General features: G+C 38.1%; 1 protein-coding gene across 1 annotated transcript in view; it reads right to left on the reverse strand.

Annotated features, from left to right (window-relative positions):
- Positions 1–13,785, reverse strand: part of LOC127442711 (collagen alpha-1(XV) chain-like) — a 48,321-nt gene extending 34,536 nt beyond the window's left edge. Inside the window, exons 1-8 of the mRNA XM_051700903.1 lie at positions 13,731–13,785; positions 9,921–10,468; positions 7,629–7,703; positions 6,529–6,630; positions 2,577–2,685; positions 2,391–2,431; positions 2,051–2,233; positions 387–413 (exon numbers count right to left, since the gene is read on the reverse strand). Coding sequence (XP_051556863.1) covers positions 387–413; positions 2,051–2,233; positions 2,391–2,431; positions 2,577–2,685; positions 6,529–6,630; positions 7,629–7,703; positions 9,921–10,468; positions 13,731–13,785 — 1,140 coding nt within the window. The remainder of the gene's footprint in view (positions 1–386; positions 414–2,050; positions 2,234–2,390; positions 2,432–2,576; positions 2,686–6,528; positions 6,631–7,628; positions 7,704–9,920; positions 10,469–13,730) is intronic.
- Between the last annotated feature and the right edge of the window lie 12,651 nt (positions 13,786–26,436).

Genomic DNA, 26,436 nt, shown 5'->3' on the forward strand with positions numbered 1-26,436 from the left:
TAAAATTGTTTTTACATACTTTACTAACATTTACATGACTTTTTATTGAACTGCAGTTAGAAAGACCTTCATGGGACTTTTCTTGCAAATTGCAATTATAATTTATCTTCTCTGTAATGCTGAGAAGACTAAAAGTGTACCTATGTACTCGATTTAATTGTCAACTGGGCATCTCCAATCTGTGGAGCAATGCTAAGGTAATTTTCTTAGTTATTGTCATTCTAAAGGTTCTACCTGAAATTATTGTTTAAAGTAACAATAATAATATGTGCACGTAATATCAGTATCCCAATTTAATATTGTACAATACTGTATTGTATGGATTTCGTCCACTTTTAATGCACCAGTATGTTAAAATATTCAATAGCTCAGAAATTACAACTCACTGGTTTTCCTTCTTCACCTTTGCTTCCCTGAAAAAAAAAAAAAAAAAAAAAAAAAAAAAAAGAGCAAGGCAATGGAAAAATTGTTAGGCCAAGCATTATTATCAAAAGAGACTAAAAATAAAAATTATGTTATCATTAGTCATCTTAATGTTGATAAAATTCTGTATGATTTTCTTTTGCTCCGTGAAACACAAATCCTCCATTAGCCATTCACTTTATTTGCATCTTTTTTCAATATAAGGAATGTCAGTGGTGACTGAGGCTGCCTAACATCTCCTTTGGTGTTCCATGATGAATGACAGGTTTGAAAGGACAAAGTTGAGCAACTGATACAGAATTTGAATTTTTTAAAAAGGATAGTTCACCCAAAAATGAAAATTCTCTCATCATTTAATCACCATCATGCCATTCCAGATGAGTATGTCTTTCTTTCGTCCAGACCTTCAAAAAAAGCTCCAAAAAAAATAAAAATATGAAAGCAGCATAAAAGTAATCCATACGACTCCAGTCATTCAATCCGTGTCTTCTGAAGAAATATGATATGTGTGGGTGAGAAACAGATCAATATTTAAGTCCTTTTTTACAATAAATTCACCTCCCTGCCCAGTAGGTGGTGATATGCACAAAGAATGTGAATCAGCTAAAACAAAAGAAGAAGAATGTGAACGTAAAAGTAGAGATTTAGTATGTGCCCGAAACTGTGTACTGTCACATTATGTACTGTATTTGATGAGAAATGCACTTCTCGGCTGGTAAAACAGTACGCTCTTTAAGTATGCGAGAGGCAGTATGAATAGAATTCAGACATACTAACATCCGAGAATGTACACATGGTTCCGTGAGCAGAATATATGATGTGACAACAACAACCGTGAAAATAGTCCACTCAAGTTTGGTTAAACAAGCACCATTTAAGTACAATGAGCAATGTTCTTTACAGCACTTACTGTTGAAAACAGCCTTCTGCCCCGCGGTTCTCCGCAATTTGTTTTAAATCCAGCATTTGAACGTGACGTCTCCTCAACTCCCGATGCATTGTGGGATAGGAAAGTGTTCAACCGATCAACACTTCAGATTCCAGCCGTAAGTAGTAGTTCATCCGGGCATTTCTCGCTTACTGTTTTATGAATACTATGGATTCGGACATACTACTCCACTGGCATACTGTTTTTGGCATACTATATAGTAGGGAAGTGTGGATATTCGGACGCAGGGTTATAGCAAAAAAGCACTTAAACATTGATCTGTTTCTCACGCTTCTGAAGATACCGATGTAACCACTGGATTCATATGGATTATTTTTATGCTGCCATTACATGCTTTTCTGACCTTCAAAGTTCTGGCCACCATTCACTTGCATTGTATGGACCTACAGAGCTGAAATATTCTTCTAAAAATCTTTGTTTGTGTTCAGCAGAAGAAATAAAGTCATACACATCTGGGTGGAATGAGGGTGAGTATATGATGGGAGAATTTTCATTTTTGGGTGAACTATCCCTTTAATCTCATTATGCTGCGGCAGAGGAAATGTTTTCTAGTATGTTACATTTACAGCTAAAAGGTTAGCCATCTACATTTTCACAAAGAGTCAGAATAAATAAATAAAGGTTAATCAGTCCAGATTCTACAATAACTGTATATTCATAAGAAGGAAATAAACGTACAGGTTGTCCATCTTTTCCTGGTCTGCCTGGTACTCCTGGTGGACCCATTGGACCTTGTGGGCCTCTCTGGCCGGGCTGCCCTGAATGTCTGGGGGGATGAGATGGTCCAGGAGATCCGGGGGGACCCGGAGGACCTGGAAGTCCAGGAGCACCACGCTCCCCCTTTTGCCCCTGGCCAGAACTCTGGGGAAGATCAAGCGGTAAATAATGCACTTTAAAACAATTCTATAAAGGCATCATAACTCATCATACTTTCACTAATATATTATCACTGCTGGATGAAATCAGCTTATTCTGGAGTCAGTGTCTTTTTTTCAAGATTTGTTTCATTTATACTTACATTGCCTGTACTCTCTCCCTTTTTGTCTGTTTTGAAAGTCCCTGAAAGTATTAACAACCAATATATATCATAATCATTCGGAGATTATATTTATATAAGAATTTAAAAAAAGTTTAATGTTAAAATCTAAATAATAATCACAATGCTATTTGGGGTTTTAACTTTAATTAAAGGATGTCCACTCACCTCTAGGTAGACTTTCATCTATAGGGGTCACATGTCCGGAGAAGTCCTCCTCTTCTGCTTCTGGTGATACAGTGGGTGGGGCTTGCACAGGAGAGGTGGGCCGATGTGTCTGCAAGCAATAATATACACACCAGATAAATACACTCTCAGTTAAAGCTGAAGTATGTAACTTTTTCAGTGTTCAAATACTTTCTTCTGTCCCAGCTTAATATGCAGAGACAACTGTAAGTGAGCCATTCAGAGGTTAATTTTCTTTAAAACTGTAAATACTGTGACTCTGTGGCACTCTGATCAAAGAAATGGAATCACTGCGCTCTACCAGTACAGGGTGCGAAGATCCACAAAAAATATTTGACAGTCTCAAGAGCAAGATGATCCGCACTCCTTTTTCTCATTTTCTTATATTTTATTCATATCTCACAGTACAGGAGTACACAGACATTTCTGATGGTTTCCCTGGTGTGGGCATCAACTTCTAATTACAGGTAATAGGAACACTCAACAAACATGATTCTCTTCTTAATTACTTAACAAGCTTGTTTATTAGACCAGACATATTAGTGCATGTGTGAAGTGATCCAATATGTTAAGCAACTAGTTTCTTTCATAGGTCCATATCACCACCTAGAATCACATAAAGAGTTCACCAGATAGGACTGAGTACATATAAATACAATCATATAAGATGCAAACATACGAGTCACCCCATCACAGTATATGAGCCACTATAATATCATGAATTCATCAACACATATTTGATGAAAATCTCTGTGGCACTATAAAATTTCCTGTGTTTGTTTTGAGTAACCCGCTTAGACCCGCACCAACAACGTCACTCAAATAATGGCGTGAGTTGGGGCGGGACTATCGGAATGTTTGAGCAACTGAAGGTAGGGGGAGGGGGTTTGAATGCATTTTGAAAGCATTGTTTATTTTTGAAATTCCGTTTGGTGGCGCTATTGATGCAGAAATTACATACTTCAGCTTTAACTGTTTAAGGTTGACCTTAAATTGGTCATAATAATGAAAACCATGTGTATGAACTATTGGGTGGCAAATGTTGTGGGCTAATAATTGTGTGCTATGAAAAACAACAGGGACTTCCTCAAGGGGATGTTAATTTGGCAAAAAAACTGAATCCTTCATTGGGCCAAATTAAAATTTTGAGATATATTTTGTCTTACTGGGGACATCTGTACATGAAAAAGTATGCTTGTGTAAATCTATTCATTCCAAAGATTGGTACCTGAGATAGAAATGGACATCTGCCCCTGCAATCTAGAAAATAATTTAATAAAATGTCCTATACTGTAATCACAAACGACTGTGATTGGTCTACTCTCATAACAGCGGCGTCTCACTAGCTGTCTCAGAACAACACAGTCATTCAAGAGGTTTGTCTCCTCTGTCTGTGGTGTGACACACTCATTGATTAAGAATGGAAGAGGGGTGACAGATTAAATGACTGCCACGGACATTTCTGACTGATTCTCTGTCAAGTACTGCAACGTATTGCATCATGCCAGGTTTGATAACAATGACATCAAACGTCATTGGTTTTTACGTCTTGTAACTGAATGGGATTGATGGAAAACCTGCCGTGATATGTCTCAATGTGCAATATTTTATTATATGAGAACAAGAATGATTTTGTCATTTATGGAGCTCAACAGCCCTGTCTCCATTTACTTTCATTGTATGAAATAAATCAGGCAGGACTTTCTGAAATATGAAAACTCTTTTTGTGTTCTGTGGAAGAAAAAAAAACCATACAGGTTTGGAGCAACACAAGTAAATGATGACGACAATTTGTCATTTTTGGGCAAACTATTTCTTTAACATTGAAAAAAATTGCACAGTTCACCTTTAAAGAGCATTAAGAGAGATAAACTGGGGCAGTTTTGGATCAACAATTTGCTGAAACATAATGGCTCTATTTCAAGAAGATGTATTTTATCAGGAGTTGTGAGAGAATGGAGCATCTTAACCCTTATGATGCCTCTGGATTCTGTAACAAAATCAAAACCCATGTACAAAAATATTGAATCCCTGGAGGGAGAATTAATCACTTTGTTTTCTGTTGACAAAGATAAATAAATCTTAATGTTTGCAAGTGAAATAACATGATTCACTACAAACAAGCACATAAAAAGACAAACAGAAACAACATTAATTTCTTTTCTCATGCCAAATATCAAATCCTCCATACAAATTTGACTGTTCAGGAAAAAGAAATGCATTTAACATAGAAAGGATAATAAAACATTCTTCTCTTAGGGAAGGATCTTTATAAAAAAGTTGTCAAAGACAGGATTATTGACTGTGTCAGCACTGTGAGAATTATTAACTGGTAAAGCAAAAACGATTCCTTCAGTATGAAGCCTGTAGGTGCATTAAAAATCTACACTCACTGGCCACTTCATTAGGAACACCTGTACATCTACTTATTCATGCGATTATCTAATCAGCCAATCTTGTGGCAGCAGTGTAATATATAAAACATGCAGATATGGGTCAGGAGCTTCAGTTAATTTTCACATCAACCAAATAAATGTGATCTCAGTGATTTAAACCGTGGCATGATTGTTGGTGCCAGACAGGCTGGTTTGAGTATTTCTGTAGCTGCTGATCTCCTGGGATTTTCACATGCAACAGTCTCTAGAATGTAAAGAGAATGGTGCAAAAAAACAAAAAACATCCAGCGAGTGGAGGTTCTGTGGGCGAATGGCCAGACTGGTCCAAGCTGACAAAAAGGTGACAGTAACCCAAATAAACACTTGTTACAACTCTGCTATGCAGAAAAGCATAACGTACAACACGTTGAATATTGAGGCGAATGGGCTACAGCAGCAGAAGACCCCTCCGGGTACTACTACTGTCAGCTTAGAACAGGAAACTGAGGCTGCAGTGGGCACAGGCTCACCAAAACTGGACAGTAGATGATTGGAAAAACATTGCCTGGTCTGACAAATCTGGATTTCTGCTGAGGTACACAAATGGTAAGCCCACTGCTGCCTCAGTTTTCTTAGCTGACAGAAGTGGAACCCAACGTGGTCTTCTGCTGTTGTAGCCCATGCGCCTCAAGGTTCGACATGTTGTGCATTCTGAAATGCTATTCTGCTCACTACTACTGTACAGAGTGGTTATCTGAGTTACTGTATCCTTTCTGTCAGCTCCAACCAGTCTGGCTATTCTCCGTTGACCTCTCTCATCAACAAGGCATTATCGTCAACAGAACTGCCACTCACTGGTTGTTTTTTGTTTTTCGCACCATTCTCTATACACTCCAGAGACTGCTGCACGTGAAAATCCCAGGAGATCAGCAGTTACAGAAATACTCAAACTAGCTCGTCTGGCACCAACAATCATGTCACGGTCTAAATGTTCTTGATGTGAACATTAACTGAAGCTCCTGACCCATATCTGCATTATTTTATACATTACACTGCTGCTACATGATTGGCTGATTAGATAATCGCATGAATAAGTAGATGTACAGGTGTATCTAAGTGGCTGGTGTGTATATAATGCCTTATAATACACATTAGATAAATATCCTTTTAAATATTTTCATAAATTGCTGTATGGACAGTTATAAAACCCTATAATAATAATCTATTCAAGGCTTTTCTTGTAAAAAGTACAATGCATTATAGGGGGAAGTATTAAATGTATTTTATGTATATATCTGTGATCTGTGGTAACAATTATTTATGTCATCATGAAGGCATTATACAGCATTTAGAATACCTGTATGAATACACACACACACACACACACACACACACATTGAACTTTGTTTTTTAATCATAATATAAATTCTGGATATTGCTTTTTAATCCTAACATAAAGCATTGAGTCAAATGCATTAAAATACTGTAAATGCATAAAATAATGCAAACAAAAAAATGCTGTGTGAAGTGATATGTGCAAGGAGGTGTTTCTGCTCAACCTTTTTATCTTCTCTATCATTTGTCCCACCAAATATTTTCTCATGTCTGCCTTGGTCTTCTTCATCATCAAAATCCCCATCACCACTTCTGTCCCCAGAGGCCTACAAACCCAACACACACAGTCAGCCCGCTGTGTACATTACAGGCCGCTCTACCACAAGAGGGAGTTCCAGCTCAACAAGAATTACACCTAAGGATAAACATACTGTAACACGATGCTTTCAATGTACCATGAGAAATGTGCCTCATATATATATATATATATATATATATATATATATATATATATATATATATATATATATATATATATATAAAGGGAAACTGAGGTGAGTGTAGGGCTGCTCTGAGACAAATAACACTAAATGTAATTCTTGCCAAAGGGGTGCCGATTATAAACTAAAGTAGTTCATGTGTAATGCAATTTACACAAATTCCCACAGTCATGGAAACCTGGAAATATCAGGGAATTTTAAAATTGTGATTTCCAAGCCTGGAAAAGTCATAGAAATTAATGAAATCTAAAAAGTCATGGAAATATCGGTAACACTTTACAATAACATTCCATTCGTTAACATTAGTTAATGCATTAGCTTTCATGAACTAACAATAACAAATATATTTCTTACAGAATGTATTAATTTTTGTTAATGCTAGTTAATAAAAATACAATTGTTCATTGTAAGGTTTATGTTACTTTATAGTGCATTAAGTAATGTTAACATCTACCATTTTTTATTTAAAAAATGTATTAGGATATGTTGAAACTAACATTAACCATGATAATAAATGCTGTAAAAATATTTTTCATTGTTAGTTCATTTTAACTATTGTTGTTAACTAATGTTAACAAATGAAACCTTATTGTGTTACAGAAAAATCTATAATAAATATGCATTTTTGTAGTTATGTTCTACTCTAAAATATTTCATTGGCTAAATATTGCTTTTGTGCAAAGTAAAACTTGCTTGCAAGCCATAGTGATGTCTGATATGTGAGAAAATCGTTCTTTCAAGTTGGTTCTTTTCTGAATTGGTCAAACTCTTTCACAAATCGAATATGGCCAATTATATAAGAGACAGAGAGAGAATGTGCTCACGCCAGGATCGTCCTCCTCACATTGTTCTTCAGCCACCCTGGGGTCTGGTTTTATTACCAACTGTTGAATAGAGCCCTGAGAAGGAAAAAAAGAAAGAGAGAGAAACATGGGGGTTAGTTGTTCAGCCGTATAATATAAAATTACATTGTTGATTGATTGTACATTTTACAAATTGTGTAAAATGATTGCTCTTTATATTTTAGGAATACCAAGTGGTTAATCACATTGCAATCATGTTTGTAATTAAGTGTTGCCTGAAGCTGTAAGCCACTGTGTATGCAGGCAGCAGTGCATTTTGTTTATTTCTAACACCAGCAGACAGCTTTTAGGAGTACACCAGCTACATCCAGTGCTCTGTGATGTGCCAACAGTGCTTAAGGGAAGGTAATACATTTCAAGCAATTATCAGCAGGATTTAAGACGAACTCTTCCCTGCAATACTCATTAGTATTTAATGGGTTCTTTTAGCCACACTTTCATCAAAGTACAACAGAGATTTATGATGGTCATCTGCTACTTTCATTATTGAAGGCATTATGAAATGTCCTTGTCTAAACAACCATAAAAACAATGACATGCAAAACCCAATTAAAACTCTTACATATAACCCATAATAACGCAACAACTTTCACCAGTATTAATGTAAAAACACAGAGAGGTAAAAGAACAACAACGAAACAAAACTGGCAACAAAAAAACTCAAACTCTGAGGGTGAAATACAGTATCTGTGCCACGCAGAGTAACTGTATAGAAAACCAATGCAGGATGTACACCTGCATACACTTAATAAATGTGCTTTATGTTGTAACATCTAAACTAACTGCTTTTATTCAAATCGCCAAAAATATTTTTAACATGACTGTAACAACCTGGCTATATTAGGTTATGCCAACAAAACTAATTTTAGGGGTTAAATCAGGTAAAAAATAACTCCTTAAGGTGAAATCTGCAGGTTACAACAAGACAAAAATGCATTGTGTTGGTCAATACCCCCCCACCCCACACTGCATTCAGGACTGGATTCCCCCATTTTAACAGCAATTCTACTTAATTTCTCTCCTTAATTGTATGTGACAGTTTCATGGTCAGTCTTGCTCCTGGAGGAGGCCCTTCCAGCATTATGCCACAATACACAAAAGATTCTCCCTTCTTGAAGTTTCCACAAACACAACATACCAACCCAGGGACAAAAGCTCCTTTACTTCAGCGACAATACTATTCTGTCTTTTATATGGGTGTAGAGAACAAAATAAGATTCTTCAATTAAAAAATACCCTATTTTTTATAGTATAGTAGGTGTTGTAGAGTTTAAATGTAAATAAATAAAGGAATAATTCATTTATAGTCCATTTATTTCCTTCGTGGTTAATCTCTCTGAGATCTTGTTTGCACTATAAACACATGATATGCCTCAAGGTCTTCAATATGCAAGTAACTGCATCTTCGCAAAATGATTAAATCAACTGTAAGGTGGTTACAGCTAATCTTCTATGTTAAAAGGATAGTTCACCCAAAAATGAAGATTCTATCATCATTTACTCACCCTTATGCCATCCCAGATGTGCATAACTTTCTTTCTTCTGCAGAACACAAACAAAGATTTTAATAAGAATATCTCAGCTCTGGTCAACACAATGGAAGTGAATGGTGGCCAGAACTTTGAAGGTCCAAAAAGTATATCAAGGCAGCATAAAAGTAGTCCATACTCCAAGGACTCCAGTAATTAAATCCATGTCTTCAGAAGCGATGTGATAGGTGTGGGTGAGAAAACAAAAACAATATTTAAGTCCTTTTTTAATATAAATTTTATCTTCTTTTGTTGTTGGGTGATTCGCATTCTTTGTGCATTTCACCGCCTACTGGGCAGAGAGGAGAATTTATAGTAAAAAGGACTTTAATATTGATCTGTTTCTCACCCACACCTATCATATCGCTTTTGAAGATATGGATTTAACCACTGCAGTCGTGTGGATTACTTTTATGCTGCCTTTATGTGCTTTTTGGAGCTTCAAAGTTTTGGTCACCATTCATTTGCATTGAATGGAACTACAGAGCTGATACATTCTTCTAAAAATCTTTGTTTGTGTTCAGCAAAACAAAGAAAGTCATACACATCTGGGATGGCATGAGGGTGAGTAAATGATGAGAGAATATTCACTTTTGGATGAACTATCCCTTTCAGTCATAGTCTACAGTGATTGTGAGGTGTTTTGTAAGAATACTTGTAAATACAAGACCCGTCTCTAAGAGAAGGTTTTTGAGTTCTATGGAAATGTAAAATGGTGACCTACCACAAATCTCTCCAGGCCAGTACTGCCCGCATTTGCCACAAAGATGCCCGAGCCTGGCTCAAAGCTGAGAGGGTTCTGGCTCCTCTTTAGGGGGGAACTGTAGTGCTCCTCACAGTCCATATAGAGCCGTACCTCCTCGTGCTCTACTGTAAGTGTGAAGCGGTTCCACCTCTGTGTCATGTCAGGCACTTTAAAGGAGGCTACCTGCTGGGTGTCATTGGCCCCTGGATCACTGTAATAGAGTACAATCCTCTGGGTCTTGTCTTCCACAGGTGTCAGGGCCAGGCCAAGATGAACAATCTTCTGGGAGGCATCGGTGATGGCAAACAGCATGCCTCCCAGAGAGCTGGCAGGCTTGAGGGTGACAATAATTGCAAAGTCCCTGAAGAATGGCTCAGGTATGAAGGTCTGGGTCAGTCTACCTACATTAGCATCAGACCCAAAGTTGTAGGCAGGGAGACCCTCATAGCCAGTGATAAAAGAGACAGAAGGAGGAAGGGGAATGACGACTAGGTCAGTAAGGACCAGGTGATCCTTGGACCCTTGCTCTGAAAAACATATACAAAAATAAATACAAAATATAGCTGCGAGCAGCAATTAACGGGGTTCAAGAGGTTTAAGGCCTTTAACCACATGCATAAAAAGGTATAATGTTTTATTTAGCAAGCATGTAACCACCTAGATCATAGATGGAATAGACCATTTACAGCCAATACAGGCAATTTACTAAGGAAATACATGGTTTCTAAAGCTTTTTAAAGCTCATAGCGCCACCTATGGTCCGATCTCCATAAAGGTCTGCGTGCTTGTTTATAATCATATGTCGCATGTGCTCACCTAATTTCGTGAGTTCTGAGTTTTTGTTTAGGAATTATGGGCTTATTTGTACACTTGACCACACCCATTTTCTAAATGACACTGTTATAGCTACCCAAAGGGTAAAGTTCAACATTTGTTTTTGATAATTATTGACATAGAGAGTCCAGAGAATTGTACTGCATTGGTTTTATTGAGGTTGTGCGAAAAACCTAAGACTAGTTCACAAAAGTAGTTTTTTTACATAATCGTGAATATTTAATGAGCGATTTGATTGACAGCAGTTGTTCTTGAGGCAAAGTTGTTCAGTATGAGGAGATCTAACAAATGATATGAATTATAGCTGTGTCCCAATTCAGAGGCTGCACCCTTCAAAGGTCGCATTCGAAGGCCGATTGCGTCACTGCTGCGCGACTAAGGCTGTCCCAATTCGAAGGCTCCTTCGAATGCGGACTCCAAATGCGTCCTTAGTTTCCCGTGAAATGAAGGATACAACAGAAGGATACTTCGCGGCCTTGCCTACCCCAGAATTCATTGCGCGCCAGTGATGATTTTGTTTTTAGAGAAATTGCCGAATTACACTTTTAAACGTAAGTATTGGGTTTCAACTTACTCAAATGCCGAATGATACAAATGTAAAAAAAAAAAAAAACCTTTAAAGTGGTTCAAATGTTGACTTATATCTTACTAAGATGCGATTATATATAGTTTATACTCTTTATTATATACAGAAATGGACCATGGTGAAATATTTAGACAGTTTGTGAACCCTGTTTTGTTTTCAGACAGTTTAATATAACTTTCAAAAAAGTCCAGTACAAACATTACAGTCACTCGGCAGCTGTCAAAGTTGTTAGGCGACAAGAACAGTCCTCCATAGGCTAGACTGTCCCAATTAACAATTCTCAGTCCGACCTTCGCGGCCTTCGAAGGCGTGGCCTTTGAAGTCTGAGTCCTTCAAAGGATGCAGCCTTTGAATTGGGACACAGCCATTGTGTGTATGTGTGAAACACCACGTGATTACAGAGGCGTAAAACTCCTAGCGCCATCCATTGGGCGATTTCTTTCAAATTTCTCACAATCCTCTAGGGCCAGGAGTCGAACAGGCCCACCGAGTTTTGTGCCGATCAGCCTCCGTTAACCTTGTCTAATAGGTGCTCAAGTTCATTGGCCGATGGCGGCCATGTTTTTTGACATACGACAATGTCCTCATAGACAGTCATGGCACCTTGGACAAAGACACTGCATGCCGATTTTCAACTCAATCAGACTAACGGTTGCATATTTAGAGCTGTTTTCATGTTTTTTTCCTGTTACAGTAACACCAAGTGGCCAAACTCCACGGTTTACTGTGACCTCAGATTGAGCTCATACACATGTTTACCGAGTTTGGTGAAAATATCTAATTTCGTTCGGGCGTTATAGCCATTTTAGTAAAAATGGCCCACCCTTTTCGTACATTTTGGCACCCCTTAGCGATCGTGAGTCGAAATTTCAACTTGTTTTGATAGTTATTGATAATCAGACTCCAGAGTATATTTCTGCACTGGTTTGGTTCCGATCGGGTGAAAAACCTAGGACTAGTTCGCAAAAGTAGGTTTTGAACATTATCTGAAATATGTACCGAACAGTTTGACAGACACCAATGCTTCTAGAGGCAAAGTTGTTTAGAATGAGAAGAGCTATCAGGTGATATATATTACTTGTGTTTTTTCACAACACTGCATTATATACAACCATTAACACCTACAAAAATCGTGATAGCACCACCTAGTGGCTGATTTTTTTTAAAACTTTGCACAACCCTCTCAGACCAAGAGTCAAATAGGTCCACCAAGTTTCGTTTCGATCGGTCGTTGTTAACTTTGTGTAATAGCTGCTGAAATTTGATTGGCCGATGGTGGCCATGTTTTTCAACATACGTGAATGTCCATATAGATAATGTTGGCAGCTGTGACAAAGACAATGTATGCAAATTTTGAAGTCAATAGGATTAACAGTTTCATAGTTACAGCCAATTTCATGTTTTTTGGTATTATAGCGCCACCATGTGGCAAAACCGCACCAACATTTCTGGGTGACCAAAGATTGACCTATTACATGAGTTTGGTGAAGATATCTCATTTCCTTCAAGAGTTATAGCCGTTTACGTAAAATTTGCCACTCCTACTTCCGATGTTTTCGCATACTGTAGCTAACTCGAGTCGAAAGTTCAAACTTTTTTTGATAACTTTTGATATTGAGACTCCAAGTGTTTCAGTGCTAAGCGCTTGAACCCCTAAAAATCTTAACAATTACAATAGGGTTTCAGCGCTAAGTGCTTGAACCCCTAATAATAATAATAATAATAATAATAAAAATCTTAACAATTACAATAGGGTTTCAGGGCTAAGCCCTTGAACCCCTAAAAAGAAAAGTAATAAGGGGAATGATTAAACTGAAGGACAATGTACAGTCATAAAATCCCTTCCTACTATTGCTATGATATAATGTTTACTCATATTAAATGAAAATATGGTCTCAACCATGGTCTCTGAAAAGTGTTAACCTGCAGTTGTTACCTTAAGGGTCTATTTCTACTTGATCTAAAAATTACTTTAATACATCTTTAAAAAAAAATACAGTTAATTTAGATGTTACCACATGAAGCACATTTTTTTAGGCTATCTGACAAAATATTTAATTCAAGTTAAAAATATTACTTAACATCACTGAATTAACCTGAATACATATGGATAAACCAACAAAACTCATTTTTATTTGTTAGATCAGGAAGAAATATCTCCTTAAGGCCTCTGCATACTTCTATTGAAATCGAACAACAAATGGGTGTGACGTCATTTAGAACGAAATCTGGCCAAAACATTTCTTTATTTATTTATTTTTTTTGCGTTTGTTTCAGTGGTTGTAACAGCTCGCCTGGGCGAACTTTTAGGAAAACTTTTTACCGTATGCTAAACACCTTCTTACTGCCATTGTGTCACAGTTATTCACCGTTCTGTTCTGTGGACTCTGTGGTTCTGGTTATTTTGATATGGTTTTGTGTCATCCTTCCTTAGTTTCCCCTGGACTACACTTCCCATAATGCACTGCCCTCATCACTGCCATCTGTTTCCAATCCTCCTCACCTGTTCTCCGTTCCCTCATCAGCACCTTGTTGTATAAATATCCTCTAGTTTTGCCCATTCCTTGTCGGTTTTTGTATTATGTTGTGTTGTTAAAGGAATAGTTCACCCAAAAATGAAAATTTGCTGATAATTTACTCACCCTCAGGCCATCCAAGATGTATCTGAGTTTCTTTCTTCATCAAAACAGAATTTAAGATTTGTAGGATTTCATTTCAGGCCTTCTCCTCTACACAATGCAAGTGAATGTCCTCCATTTTTTGACGGTCCAAAATGCATATTTAGGGTGCATCAAAATAATCCACACGACTCTGTTCAGTTTTTCTGAATGCAAACGATGGATTATTTTTAGAAACAAAACAATACTTATATACTTTTTAACTACAAATGTTCGCTTCCGTACATCTCTGTGACACGCACTCATGAGAGGGATGAGGCCTTTGAAGTCAGAGTCCTTCGAAGAATGCAGCCTTTGAATTGGAACACCACGTGATTACAGAGGCGTAAAACTCGTTAGCGCCATGAGAGGGATGGTGTAAGCTCGTTGGTAAGGTCAAGTGGAGGAGTCAGGAAGCGCGTCATTTTTTAAATTGTTTTATTATTATTATTATTTGGAAATGATTTATTTTATTTTATATTGTTTTGGAATTGTTTTGGACTGTTTTGGTTTGTGAATGGCACAAGTTTCTCTTGTAAACAATGACGTGCTTCCTGACTCCTCCTCCACGTGACGCGTGACCTTACCTACGAGCTTACGTCACAGAGATGTACAGAAGTGAATATTTGTAGTTAAAAAGTATAGAAGTATTGTTTTGTTTCTAAAAATATTCAATTGTTTGCATTCAGAAGAACTTTATTTGTCAACTGGAGTCGTGTGGATTATTTTGATGCACCCTAAATATGCATTTTGGACCGTCAAAAAATGGTGGACATACACTTGCATTGTTTAGAGGAGGCCTGAAATGAAATCCTAAAAGTCTTAAATTCTGTTTTGATGAAGAAAGGAACTCAAGACACATCTTGGATGGCCTGAGAGTAAATTATCAACAAATTTTCATTTTTGGGTGAACTATTCCTTTAAATTGTTGCTTAGTTGATTTATGAATTGTTATGTTCCACTCCAGTGTGATTTCTTGTTGATATTAGTATGATATTCGTCCACTCCTGCATCTCCAGTTAAAAGATTGAAAGTTAACCTACTCATGCGTCTCCTCTCTTCCACTCTACGAACCTAACGTTACAGAAGAACTGACCTACAGACAGACTTAAACAGATTTCTCCTATATTCCTTCACAGTCACCTAAGTCATGGAGCTGACCGGTCCTTTCTTGGAAATATTCAAACAAGAACTTCCTCTCCTGCAATACACCATAAAGTTCTGTCAACTCATCTCATCCACCACTATCTCAGACCCCTATCTCATTGCCATCTACGGAATGGGCTTAAACTTCCACCATCCCACTGCTCTTCCGGAAGTGGAGAATCTTCCCTTCTTGGAATACGTCCGAGCCACGCTTTTCATCCATCACTCCTCGCTATCTTCCATTTCCAAGGTAACTCCTCTCCCAGCTTTCTCCCCTCACACTGTGGGTTATGGCGGGATCCCTGTGCCACCTCCTTGCGCCACGCCTTCCACGGCCCCTGTCTCCAAGGTAACTCCTCTCCATACAATTCCCCTGAATAATTTTTTGGGGTGGCTCATCCTCTCCAAGCTCCAGTGGTCGATTCCCCACCACAGTCAGTGGTAGCGACCACGGAGGTTGCATTTCCCCGTATGCTGTGAATTATGGCGGGAACCCCGTGCCACAACCTGTGCCCATGCCTGCCACGGTATACGAGCCAGTGCCCATGCCTGCCACGGTTAACGAGCCAGTGCCAATGCCAGTCTCGATGGTCCCAGAGCCAATGCCTGTAGCCTCGCCTGTCCCAGAGCCAATGCCTGTAGCCTCGACCGTCCCAGAGCCAATTCCTGTAGCCTTGACCGTCCCAGAACCAATGCCCGTAGCCTCAACCGTCCCCGTAAACACGCTCCCTGCTGGCTGGAAGAGGAGGAGAAGGAAAAGAACACCTTCTCTCCAGTCGCTGCCAGTGCTCACGACCACAGAGGTCGATCCCCAGTCTCTGCCCTGTTCACGACCACGAAGGTCATTCCCCAGTGTTTACCTGTGTTCATGACCGCGGAGGTCGTTCCCCAGTTTCTGCCCATGCTCACGACTGCAGAGGTCGACCCCCAGTCTCTGCCCTGTTCACGACCACGGAGGTCATTCCCCAGTGTTTACCTGTGTTCATGACCGCGGAGGTCATTCCCCAGTTTCTGCCCATGCTCACGACTGCAGAGGTCGACCCCCAGTCTCTACCTGTGCATTCAACTACAGGAGTCAGTTCCCAGCCCTCCACGGCTTCGCCCCTCGATCCCTTCCACGGCTTCGAGCCTCCTATGGCTCCGCCTTCCACGGCTCTGCCTTCTGAGTCTTCCAAGGCTTAGCCTGCCTTTGTCAAACCTCTCCTGGCTCCGCCTGCTTTCGTCGAACCTCTCCTGGCTCCGCCTGCCTTCGTTGAGCCTTTCTTGGCTCAACCTGCCTCCGTCGACTCTTCCTTGGCTCCACCCTCTGTGTCTCCTACAGCTCCGCCCTCAATCCCTGGATCTCCACCTCCTACGGCTCTGCCCATTCCACCACGGCCTCCTGACCTGGTCCCTGCTCTGTGGCCACCTCCCAGTCCTCCAGGCCCAGTCCCTGTTCTGTGGCCGCCTCCCAGGCCTCCTGACCTGGTCCCTGTCCTGCAGCCGCCTCCCAGGCCTCCCGACCCAGTCCCTGTCCTGCAGCCGCCTCCCAGGCCTCCTGACCCAGTCCCTGTAATGCGGCCACCTCCCAGGCCTCCTGACCCAGTCCCTGTTCTGCGGCCGCCTCCCAGGCCCCTGGATCCATTCCTAGCCCTGAAGCCGCCCCCCAGGCCCCCGGATCTATTCCCAGCCCTGAAGCCAGCCCCCAGGCCTTCTGACTGTCTTCCTTGGATCCTTCCTCACCTTCTGCATCACCCTACCCTCCTCATCCATCTTTGGGGCGCCAGGAGTCACCCTTTAAGGGGGGGGGGGTAATGTCACAGTTATTCACCGCTCTGTCCTGTGGACTCTTATTTTGATATGAAGTGTAGTGAGGCGCAGAGAACAATGCCCAGCAGAATGGAAGGCAATCACTTTCTCGACATGTGTGCAGGGATGAGGAATCCTCCGTTGAAGATTTGTGAGCACAGAGAACAAGCATACAGCAAGCTGGAAAGTAACCACACTCCCGACACGTGGGCAGAGACGGGCAACCAAACAGATACACGAGACCGGACCATCTAGGTAGAGAGAGTGAGGTAAGTTACTTAACATCAAACAACAATCTAGCAAGGATACTGAGAATATGAAGGGTTTAAGAAAGAAGTGAATTAGAGGAGAACCAGGTGTTGCTAGCATGCTAATTAGTGGCATAATCAGCATTCCCCTGGGAACAATTAATGTTCCAATGGAAACACTGATCATGCATGCCGGCTTCACCTGCGAGACATGAGGGAGAGAAAATAACAAAACACACAGAATAAACCGACAATCTCACCGGAGCCGTGACAATATATTACTTGAAATCATCGTCGAGTAGTTAAAACAGCTGATCTAGTGTGAATTCTACTCATAGAATGAAACATGAAGTCTTTTATAACATATTTCAAGGTAGCACTTACATACTATATAATTACAACAAGTATAGTAATTACTGGGTACTAACCCTAACCTAACCCTAAATTTAACCCATATTAAGTAAATGTAGTTACACTAATATTACTCAGTACTTTCTTCGGTAAGTACACTGTAAGTACACTGAAAGTACACGTACTGTAAAATAAAGTGCAACCCATTTCAATGTCACATTAGTCTTGAGCGTCCTCATATTTGAATGTACCTGAAAACGTCTCCCACAGCAGTGTGGCCGGTGTCTGAATGTTTGCTAAAAGTATGGTGCTGTACAGATGTTTCAAACTTCTTACCTCTGAATGAAGAATGAGAAAGAACTTCTCCGTAATTGTGCTGGGGCCTTTAAGGTAACAACTGCAGGTTACCACTTTTTACAGTGCAGGCTATATCTATTTCAATGTATTAAGCTCTGGTTTAATAAGGTAAAAGAACTTCTAAAATGAAGACTATAGTAGGAATAGAGCTTCTTCACACTCAAACAGGTTATTTCATGTATAAATGTTAATATTGCAATGTTCTCCCTTTTGAGCAATATTTTTGAGTTTCTGCTCCCTCATCACTCATATTTTGAAATTCACGAGCTAAAATGAAGCAATTTGTGTTTTGCATTCTTTCAGCCATCCAGTCTCCTTTTCACACAGTATTATGTCCTCATTTAACTCAAAAAATTGAGGTAAAATTGCAAATAAACATAGAGACACTGTGTCAGATTGATAGAATTCTACTGAGCATTCACTTCAGCAGATGCAGATTGAGCATCCTCTTTATGTGAATTGAATTACAGTTAACAGCAGACTGTTCCAAAAACACATGCAATGCATAAATGCAAAGCACAGCTAAACACCAACTTTCCTAGATTCAGTAACAATGAACAAAGTACTGCAATGTACTGCATGTCACATGAAGCAAATCAAGGTAATGAAGAGAGATGCATGTAGTGAAGGTGCTTTGATAGCCGCACACAGTAATCAGATCAATCAGACTTTAATTAAAGAAAAATGTCTGTGCCCCCAGGGTAATTTTATCATCTTCCTCTCTGCCCGGAATGAGCAGGTGGCCCTCCAACCAGCGCTCCAACAGTGACCCCAATTTCCCAGCGTCCAAGAGCCCCCTGCTCCAAATCCTATTATTGTAATATCATGTGATAGGGATTTACGGTTATTCCATGAGAAAAGTGGGCTCACCTAGCACCAGCAGGTTGATCTATCTCACACAACAGTGTGGCACAATTAGAAACATTAGAGTTAAGCTGGTCTTTTATATCAGATAGCCTCATGGGTAAAACTTGCCTTAATCTCAGTAATGATCCTAGTACATGGCTTAACTCTAAATGACATTTGGATAAATTGCCAACAACAATAGCATAATGATACACAATAACACACCTCACACATGTAAGTCTCTGCTGTCAGATCATTACATAATTCAATACCCCAAGGAAACACATTTATAGTTTCTTAGACTAGATTTGACTATATTACAGTCATAAAGGATGAGCTTGTTATACAAAGCCCTTTGTGACTATTTGTAAGAATATAGTACTAATTTCTATTGTAATAAACAAAGAAATAGATATCCTGTTATAGTAAACTTATATAGAAAAAAAACTGTCATTTATGGAAGTGAAAAAACAAAATAAAAAAAAAACAACAACACTTTTACATATCTAGGTTCTCTAATGACCCTATAAACTTTTGGTACTTAAACCATTATAATTTGTGTGTGTGTGTGTGGTAATTTTGGCTTTTTTTGTGTGTGAGTTACAATATTTTTAAGAGACAGATTGAGGATTACTAAAGAAGTGTGGGCACAACTCAAAAAAATGGATGAGGTACAGGGGGTGAAATGAGGTCCCGAGCCTCTAAAGACCTGAGATATGCATTTAAGAGTTAAATATATAACAATCAGGTGATATTATTTATTTATGAGAATTAAATAATTCAGAATTAAATGAAATCACCAGATAGTTATATATTTAATTTAGGGTGACATGAAACATTTAGGGTGACAACATTATATATAAATATATTTACAAGCAGCCATTATGTGGCCAAGCACCAACATGGCAGCCACAGCACAGAACTAAACACAACACAAAGATCTCACAGAGCAAGCACATGTAACATCGTCACAGAATGGATTTGAGTTCAGTGTGCTATCCATTACAGTACACAGCCACAGAGTTGCCAGTCATCAAAGGGACATACCAAGCTGTAGGATTGGAGTAGCCTGGCAGAAGGAAATTAAGAAGTATTAAAACAGAATTTCTCCAAGATGGCCTAGAGAATTTCCTCAGAGCCATAAAACTAAGAGCTGACAAAATGGCTCCCTAAAGTCTGGCATAGCCCAGCTAAATGAGATGAAACACATCTGGCCAATAAAACGAACAAAAGAGACTTGTCCAGAAAGCACATACTTGAAAACACTCATGTTAATAAACTGTTCGCATGACTGGAGGACTAATCTTCTAGAGAGTACCCCCACCGCTTCAAGGGCAGAGGTGATGGACAATAATAGACACAGAGTAAAAAAACAGATCCTCCTGAAATACAATGAACAACACAATGCCAGTTCTATGACTCTTTATTCTGGACAATAACCAATTTTCTAGGCTCCAGATTAGTCATTACGCATCCTCTCTGATCAGTATTCTGCAAACAGCAGCTAAAAAGCAGTCCCTTTGTTTCATTCATTTAGTAACACACGAACACTTAAAATTAGACATTTCTTGTCACATGTTAAAAAACTCATTACCAAGACAAAGAGCTAAAGACCCTCGTGTTTGCATGATTCTAATATGAAGACATCTCATCTTAATCCAGGAACATTTCACACAAAGTCGCAGTACTTCGCTGAGTTAATCCTCTAAATGTACACAATACCTAGCCTTGCTAGATAATCCTGAAAATGACGTTATGTCCTGTGATCACTTTTATAACTGACATATGAATGATTATAGCCTGATGTACCTTTTAAAATATGTGTAGTGATTTGTAATCACTTATAACTGACAAATCGATGATTATAATCTTTAATCTTGTGTTATTCATGTCATTTTTACTAAGAATGGTAACTATTCAGGATAAAACACCTCATGTTTACTATTGTTGAGATTCTTTCTGCATTTCAGGAATGTTTATGTTAATTAATTTGTGATATATTCAGTTGTATCCAAGATATAAAATGTATGGTTAAAACATGTACTATTTCAAGCGGGAATTTTTAAGAATCGTTTACACAAAAGATTGTAAACAACTTTGAAAAGGATAGACAAGTTGACCATGTGACTCTGAAAGGCCACGTCTGATTGTCTTAGAGCCTCTTTGGGGTGTGAACAAACCAAATGGGTTAAAAGGCCAGCTTGAACAACCCCCTGTAGAGTTTGAGCACTGAGTTTGAGTTCTGAGTTCTTCTCATGCTCCTTGCTCCACTTCCCCTTCCTCCGCACTCTTGCCCTCGTGGCTTGCAGCCTCCGCCTCTGTGCAATGTAGAAGTCCAAGAAGGCTCTCTTCTGCGCAATGACACACACACGTGACAGTCCTCCCTGCGGAAGGCCTCGCTTCAAAGCCCTCATCATCCATCAACGCAACAAACAACAACTATCCACTATCTTAACTGATGTCCAAAACATTGACGGAACCAACCAAACTTTCTACAAAGAGCCAAAGAACCGATCAGCGCAAGGAAATGCAATGAAATGCAAGTACATCTCCAGACTTTTGCTGAAATACTTTGGGTCATCCGATTGCCAATCGATTTAGACTCAAAGAAGTATCCATGGTTCTTAAGGTATTTTCTACAGACTCCATAAAGTTTATTTTTCTCTGTATAGATAATTCTCATCCAAGTCACTCTGTTCACTTTACTTACCAACCTGTTTCATGTTTGTATGTGTTAGATTTGTATGTTTTAGATTAGTAATAAAGTCTTGTTTGTATTCAAAGATATTCAATAAGCCATGAGAATAATATTACTCCAATAAGTGAATTAATCATAATTCCCTTATTAAAGCTAATTTCTTACAATAGTAATTGTGAGCGGATACAACGAGACATTGTATTATGATTTTAATGGTGGAGAATTTTATTCAGACAAATAATCTCATTATTTGTCCTTTATCTTTCTTATAATGGTTGTCGAACGCAAATAATTCCATTATAAATAGACATACGGACAGTTTAATTTAATTCCTAACACATAGTTTAGACTTGGTGACTTTTCCTCAATTTGCTATCCGAACATAAAACATTTTTTTTTTAAAAATGGGATTGATTCAATAAGTCTGTGTTCATAAAAAAAGACACCTTTTATAGTTTCTTAGACTAGATTTGACTATATTTACAGTCATAAAGGATGAGCTTGTTACACAAAGCCCTTTGTGACTAGGTTAATGTGTGGATTCAGTCATGGAAATTAAAAAATTGTCCGGCCATTGAAAATTTATGGGAAAGACCAAAAAAAATAAAAAATAAAAAAACAAAGCAATTTTTTTTTTTTATCTGTCAAATACAATCAATAAATCAGCCACAATGCAGAAAAAATCAAGACAGAAATTACAAGGTGAGACTCTAAAACATCCTCAGTGCAAAACATAAACACCCACTCACACATACATGCACACTTACACAAACACAAACACAAGAATGAACTGGTGAGACTTTAACACAATGATTGTTTTACATTTGTCAAATAAAACCAATAAATCAGCCACAATGCTAAACATACACACTCAGAAATGAAGGGTTGAGACGATAACACACTCACAATGCAGAACACACACACACACACACACACACACACAGAACCAGGGCATCAATAAGTGGAGCTCTACAGCCATTTTTTGGTCTTTGCTGGCATTACAAGTCATCTGTTGTTTTCCAGCTGATGACAGCAATCTGACACACACATTTGCAAAATACAATTTTACTATAGAAAGCTTGAAATTGCTAAATGTTTATTCTATTTCTTCTGTTTTATACTCTAATTGAATTTTCAGAATTTTGCAGTTCGTTTCTGTTCCTTGATGTTCATTTTCTTGACATTATTATGCATGTACTTTGAGTTATTAAATTTTTATGTTTGAAATAATTTATTGGTAGATAAATGCTTATTCTGTATCTTCTTTTTGTAATACCATGGTCAGGTTTGATATAAACGGCAAAAATGACACTACAAATCAATTTAAAATGCTAAACTTTGACAAGTAATAGTTTCATAATGCCTAAATATCAAACTATTGATATTTGACTATATCATGCATATCTTGTTATAAAATATAAAATTAGGTTACAACAAGCCATCAGACTACATAGTATGTGGCTACATTCTCAATGACCCAAGGAATCCGAAAAAAAATAAAATAATTTTGATTCTAGGCATTACGGTCCAAAAGTTATAAACATAAATATAAGTGGCATTTTGAACAGTTGTGCCGCTAGAGCTTTGGAGTTAGAGAACTCAAATTTCATTGGGCTCTTCATTCGTTGGATAGCTGTTGCTATTTTACTGCACAGATATTACATTACATGAGCAATTACTCAAAGCCAGAGGATTTAACAGACTTTCTTATCTTGCTGCTACATCTAGTTTTGCTCATCTTGACTCAAAGAATCAGAGGAAATAATTTTGATTCTATCCCTTATAGATAAGAAGTTATTACCAAAAAATTCAAATTAGCCCATTATAGCGCCATCTTGTGGACGATTTTCACAAAATCTGGTAAACAGCCTAATTTTGGCAAAATCAGTAGTACATCCTTCATCTATCAATTACAGTTGAAATAAATAATATTTTTATTTGCTGTTGACAAGAGGAAATTGAAGAAATTGAGCACATGTCTTCAGACTATCCTGGTGTGTATATGTTTTAAGTTTTGTCATATTTGGACCTTGTGCACACAAATAAAGGTAGTTACAGTTCAAACCCAAAGAATTCATTGGCTTATATCTTCTAAACGATTTGCCAAATCAAAAATCCGGAAGTTTTCTTTTTTTTTTTTTTTTTGTCAGGACAGTCCTTAGATGATACGTAAAACTTTTTTGAGCAAATCGGACAAACGGCCTAGGAGTTCGAAAAAGTTTTTTTTTTTCAGAAAATTCAAAATGGCAGAACATTTTTCTAGATGGAAATCAAATCAGAGATGTGCGTTTTGTTCGTATTGAATCAAGGAATCAAAGGAAAAAAATAATTTAGATTTTAGCCCTTACGGTTCGGAAGTTAATAGCAAAATGCAAATTAGCTCATTTTAGTGCCAACTTGTGTCCAATTCTCACCAAATTTTGTATACAGCCAAGTTTTGGTGACCTGTAAGTGCACCATAAATTTCATAACGATTAGCCATTCGCAATGCAAGTTATTAGCTGCTGAAATTCGATTGTCTGCTGGTGGTCATTTTTGTTGATTTTTCCAATCATTTTTATAAGGATATGTTAGCACGTGACCCAAAGATGATGCAGGCCAATTTTCAAATTTTTCACTCAAATGGTTGCAGAGTAATAAGGAATTTTTAGCTATAATGCCCCCTATAGGCAAAATTGGATGAAACTTTGCATGCATCGTCAAAATTTTCTGATATCAAAGAATTCTACATTTCTAATAGTTTGGACTTTGCGTTCAGAAGATATAGGCCATTGAGTAAATTTGGGCCACGGCCAAAAAATTAATTAGCTTATATCTTCTAAACGATTTGACAAATCAAAAATCCGAAGGCTGTTTTTGTCAGGACGGTCCCTAGTTGATGTGTGAGAAATTTCGAGCAATTCGGACAAACGGCCTAGGAGGAGTTTGCAAAAGCACGTTTTTCAGAAAATTTAAAATGACGGAAATTTTTCTAGACAGAAATAAAATCAGAGATATACATTTTGTTCGTCTTGACTCAAGGAATCAGATGAAAAATTTTGATTCTAGCCCTTACGTTTGTGAAGATATGAGCCAAACCATAAAAGTGCTTATTATAGGGCCACTTAGAGTCGGATGGGGGTGTGTGTATACGGGGCTGCAAGCAGCAATTATCGTGGTTAAAGCATTATTCAGATAGATTGTAAGCATCTAACATAGAGCAAAAGCAATATCATTTTATTTGTTTATTTTTTAATTTATTTCATTATGATATTTATGATGGTTTGGTCTGCATGAATAAAAATAACATGCAGTAATTACAGGGCCAAGCAAACCATCAGCATATAAGGAAATATGATTGGACATTTCTGATAATGATTTTAAGAAAAGCTGTAAAAAAATTAATAAATAGAAATGGTAATAAAACAAAACATTTCATGATAACTTTTGACCAATAGTTGGCACTGTCATTGAATTTGTGTGGTGCTGTCAGGGTATGATGCCAATGAGATGCACAAAATTCCATGTCAATACAGCAAAGCATCACCGAGATACAGCCTCTGATGCTTTTTGGCATCTTGCCATCTAATTCATTGAAGTGCTGTTCGAGAACCGTTTAGTCTATCAAAAACCTTTTTAAAAATGTTTTTTTTGAATGTCCCTAGATGACACATGACAAATTTGGAGCAAATTGGACTTTCGGCCTAGGAGGAATTAAAAAAGGTTTTCAATTAAATTCAAAATGGCATACAGGAAGTATGGCTAGTTGTGGCAAATTGAGTATCAGTGTACTCAGCATGAGCCAAGGAATCTTAAGACAGCAGTCACAGAAATATAAGCACAACTATTAAAAGACACCAATGCCATGAACATTAGGTAATATGTCTCTTTTGACCAATTGTGTCAGATTTCAAGGAGAGGGTCTCTGATTTTTACATTTCTTTATACTTTATACATCAATCATTACATTAGTGTGTTACTGCATAATTAATGTGTTGCTTAAAGTGCAAGCAAAAAGTATTACAACAAAATAAAAGCATGAAAAAAGCAGCTCATCGTTTCTATGCTCAACAGTCGCACAATACAAATATTTTAAATGGTCTGTTTTGATAATTTGAGGATGTCAAATAAATAAGGGGAACAGACTATATCAAATAAAGTAAACATTTATTGCACCAATAGATAAAAAATCATGTAAAGATCCATGTTTAAATAGAGCAGGGTCATAGTGTGACAAACAATATTTTAGTAGCATATAAAGGCGGTTATACACGGTATACGGAGGCACCTCTGCTTGTCATGCTCATTCACAACAACTATTTTGCATCTATTTCAGAACACACTGCGAAAGTTAAACTGTTTTATATTTTTGCGTGTCATTGGATAAGAGCTGTTCATGGTTAAATTGTTTTATGGAGAAATAACACATTTTATGGGTATACAAAAGCAACATTAACATAATAAATTGTAATCGCGGAAGAAGTAACAACAATGAACTTACTTTGGTCGGATGGATGCTAACAGTTTTGAATGACACAAAGCCAAACTCAGCAGCATCCGTCCGTATTAATCCATGGTTCGTGGGGTGAACTCAGCAGCAAAATACAGTCAGCATTATCTGAAGTTACAAAGCTACATTTTCTGATGTCTATTATTGACCAACATCGCTGACAGCTGCTGCTTTTACAGGCTTTTTACCAATGTGTCAGTTCCACGATTAATAGGTTAATTATTACAGGGTGGTTTATAGTAAGTAGATAAAACACGCTAAATTTTTTTACCCACATGTGAACGCACATTCTGTAAAAAGTCTGTAAACACTATCAAATATGTCTTAAGTGAAAACAGGTGGGACACATTTTTTTGGGATATGATCAGATAGGATCTGTGCATTAAGCTTTGCAGTGCGAGCGAGTACTGGTGTCAGGTTACATCTGCACCAGGGGTTGGGAACCTATGGCTCGCGAGCCACAAGTGGCTCTTTGTTAAAAATCAACAAGTGGCT

Source organism: Myxocyprinus asiaticus, chromosome 6 (assembly GCF_019703515.2).
Source record: "Myxocyprinus asiaticus isolate MX2 ecotype Aquarium Trade chromosome 6, UBuf_Myxa_2, whole genome shotgun sequence".
Taxonomy (NCBI): domain Eukaryota; kingdom Metazoa; phylum Chordata; class Actinopteri; order Cypriniformes; family Catostomidae; genus Myxocyprinus; species Myxocyprinus asiaticus.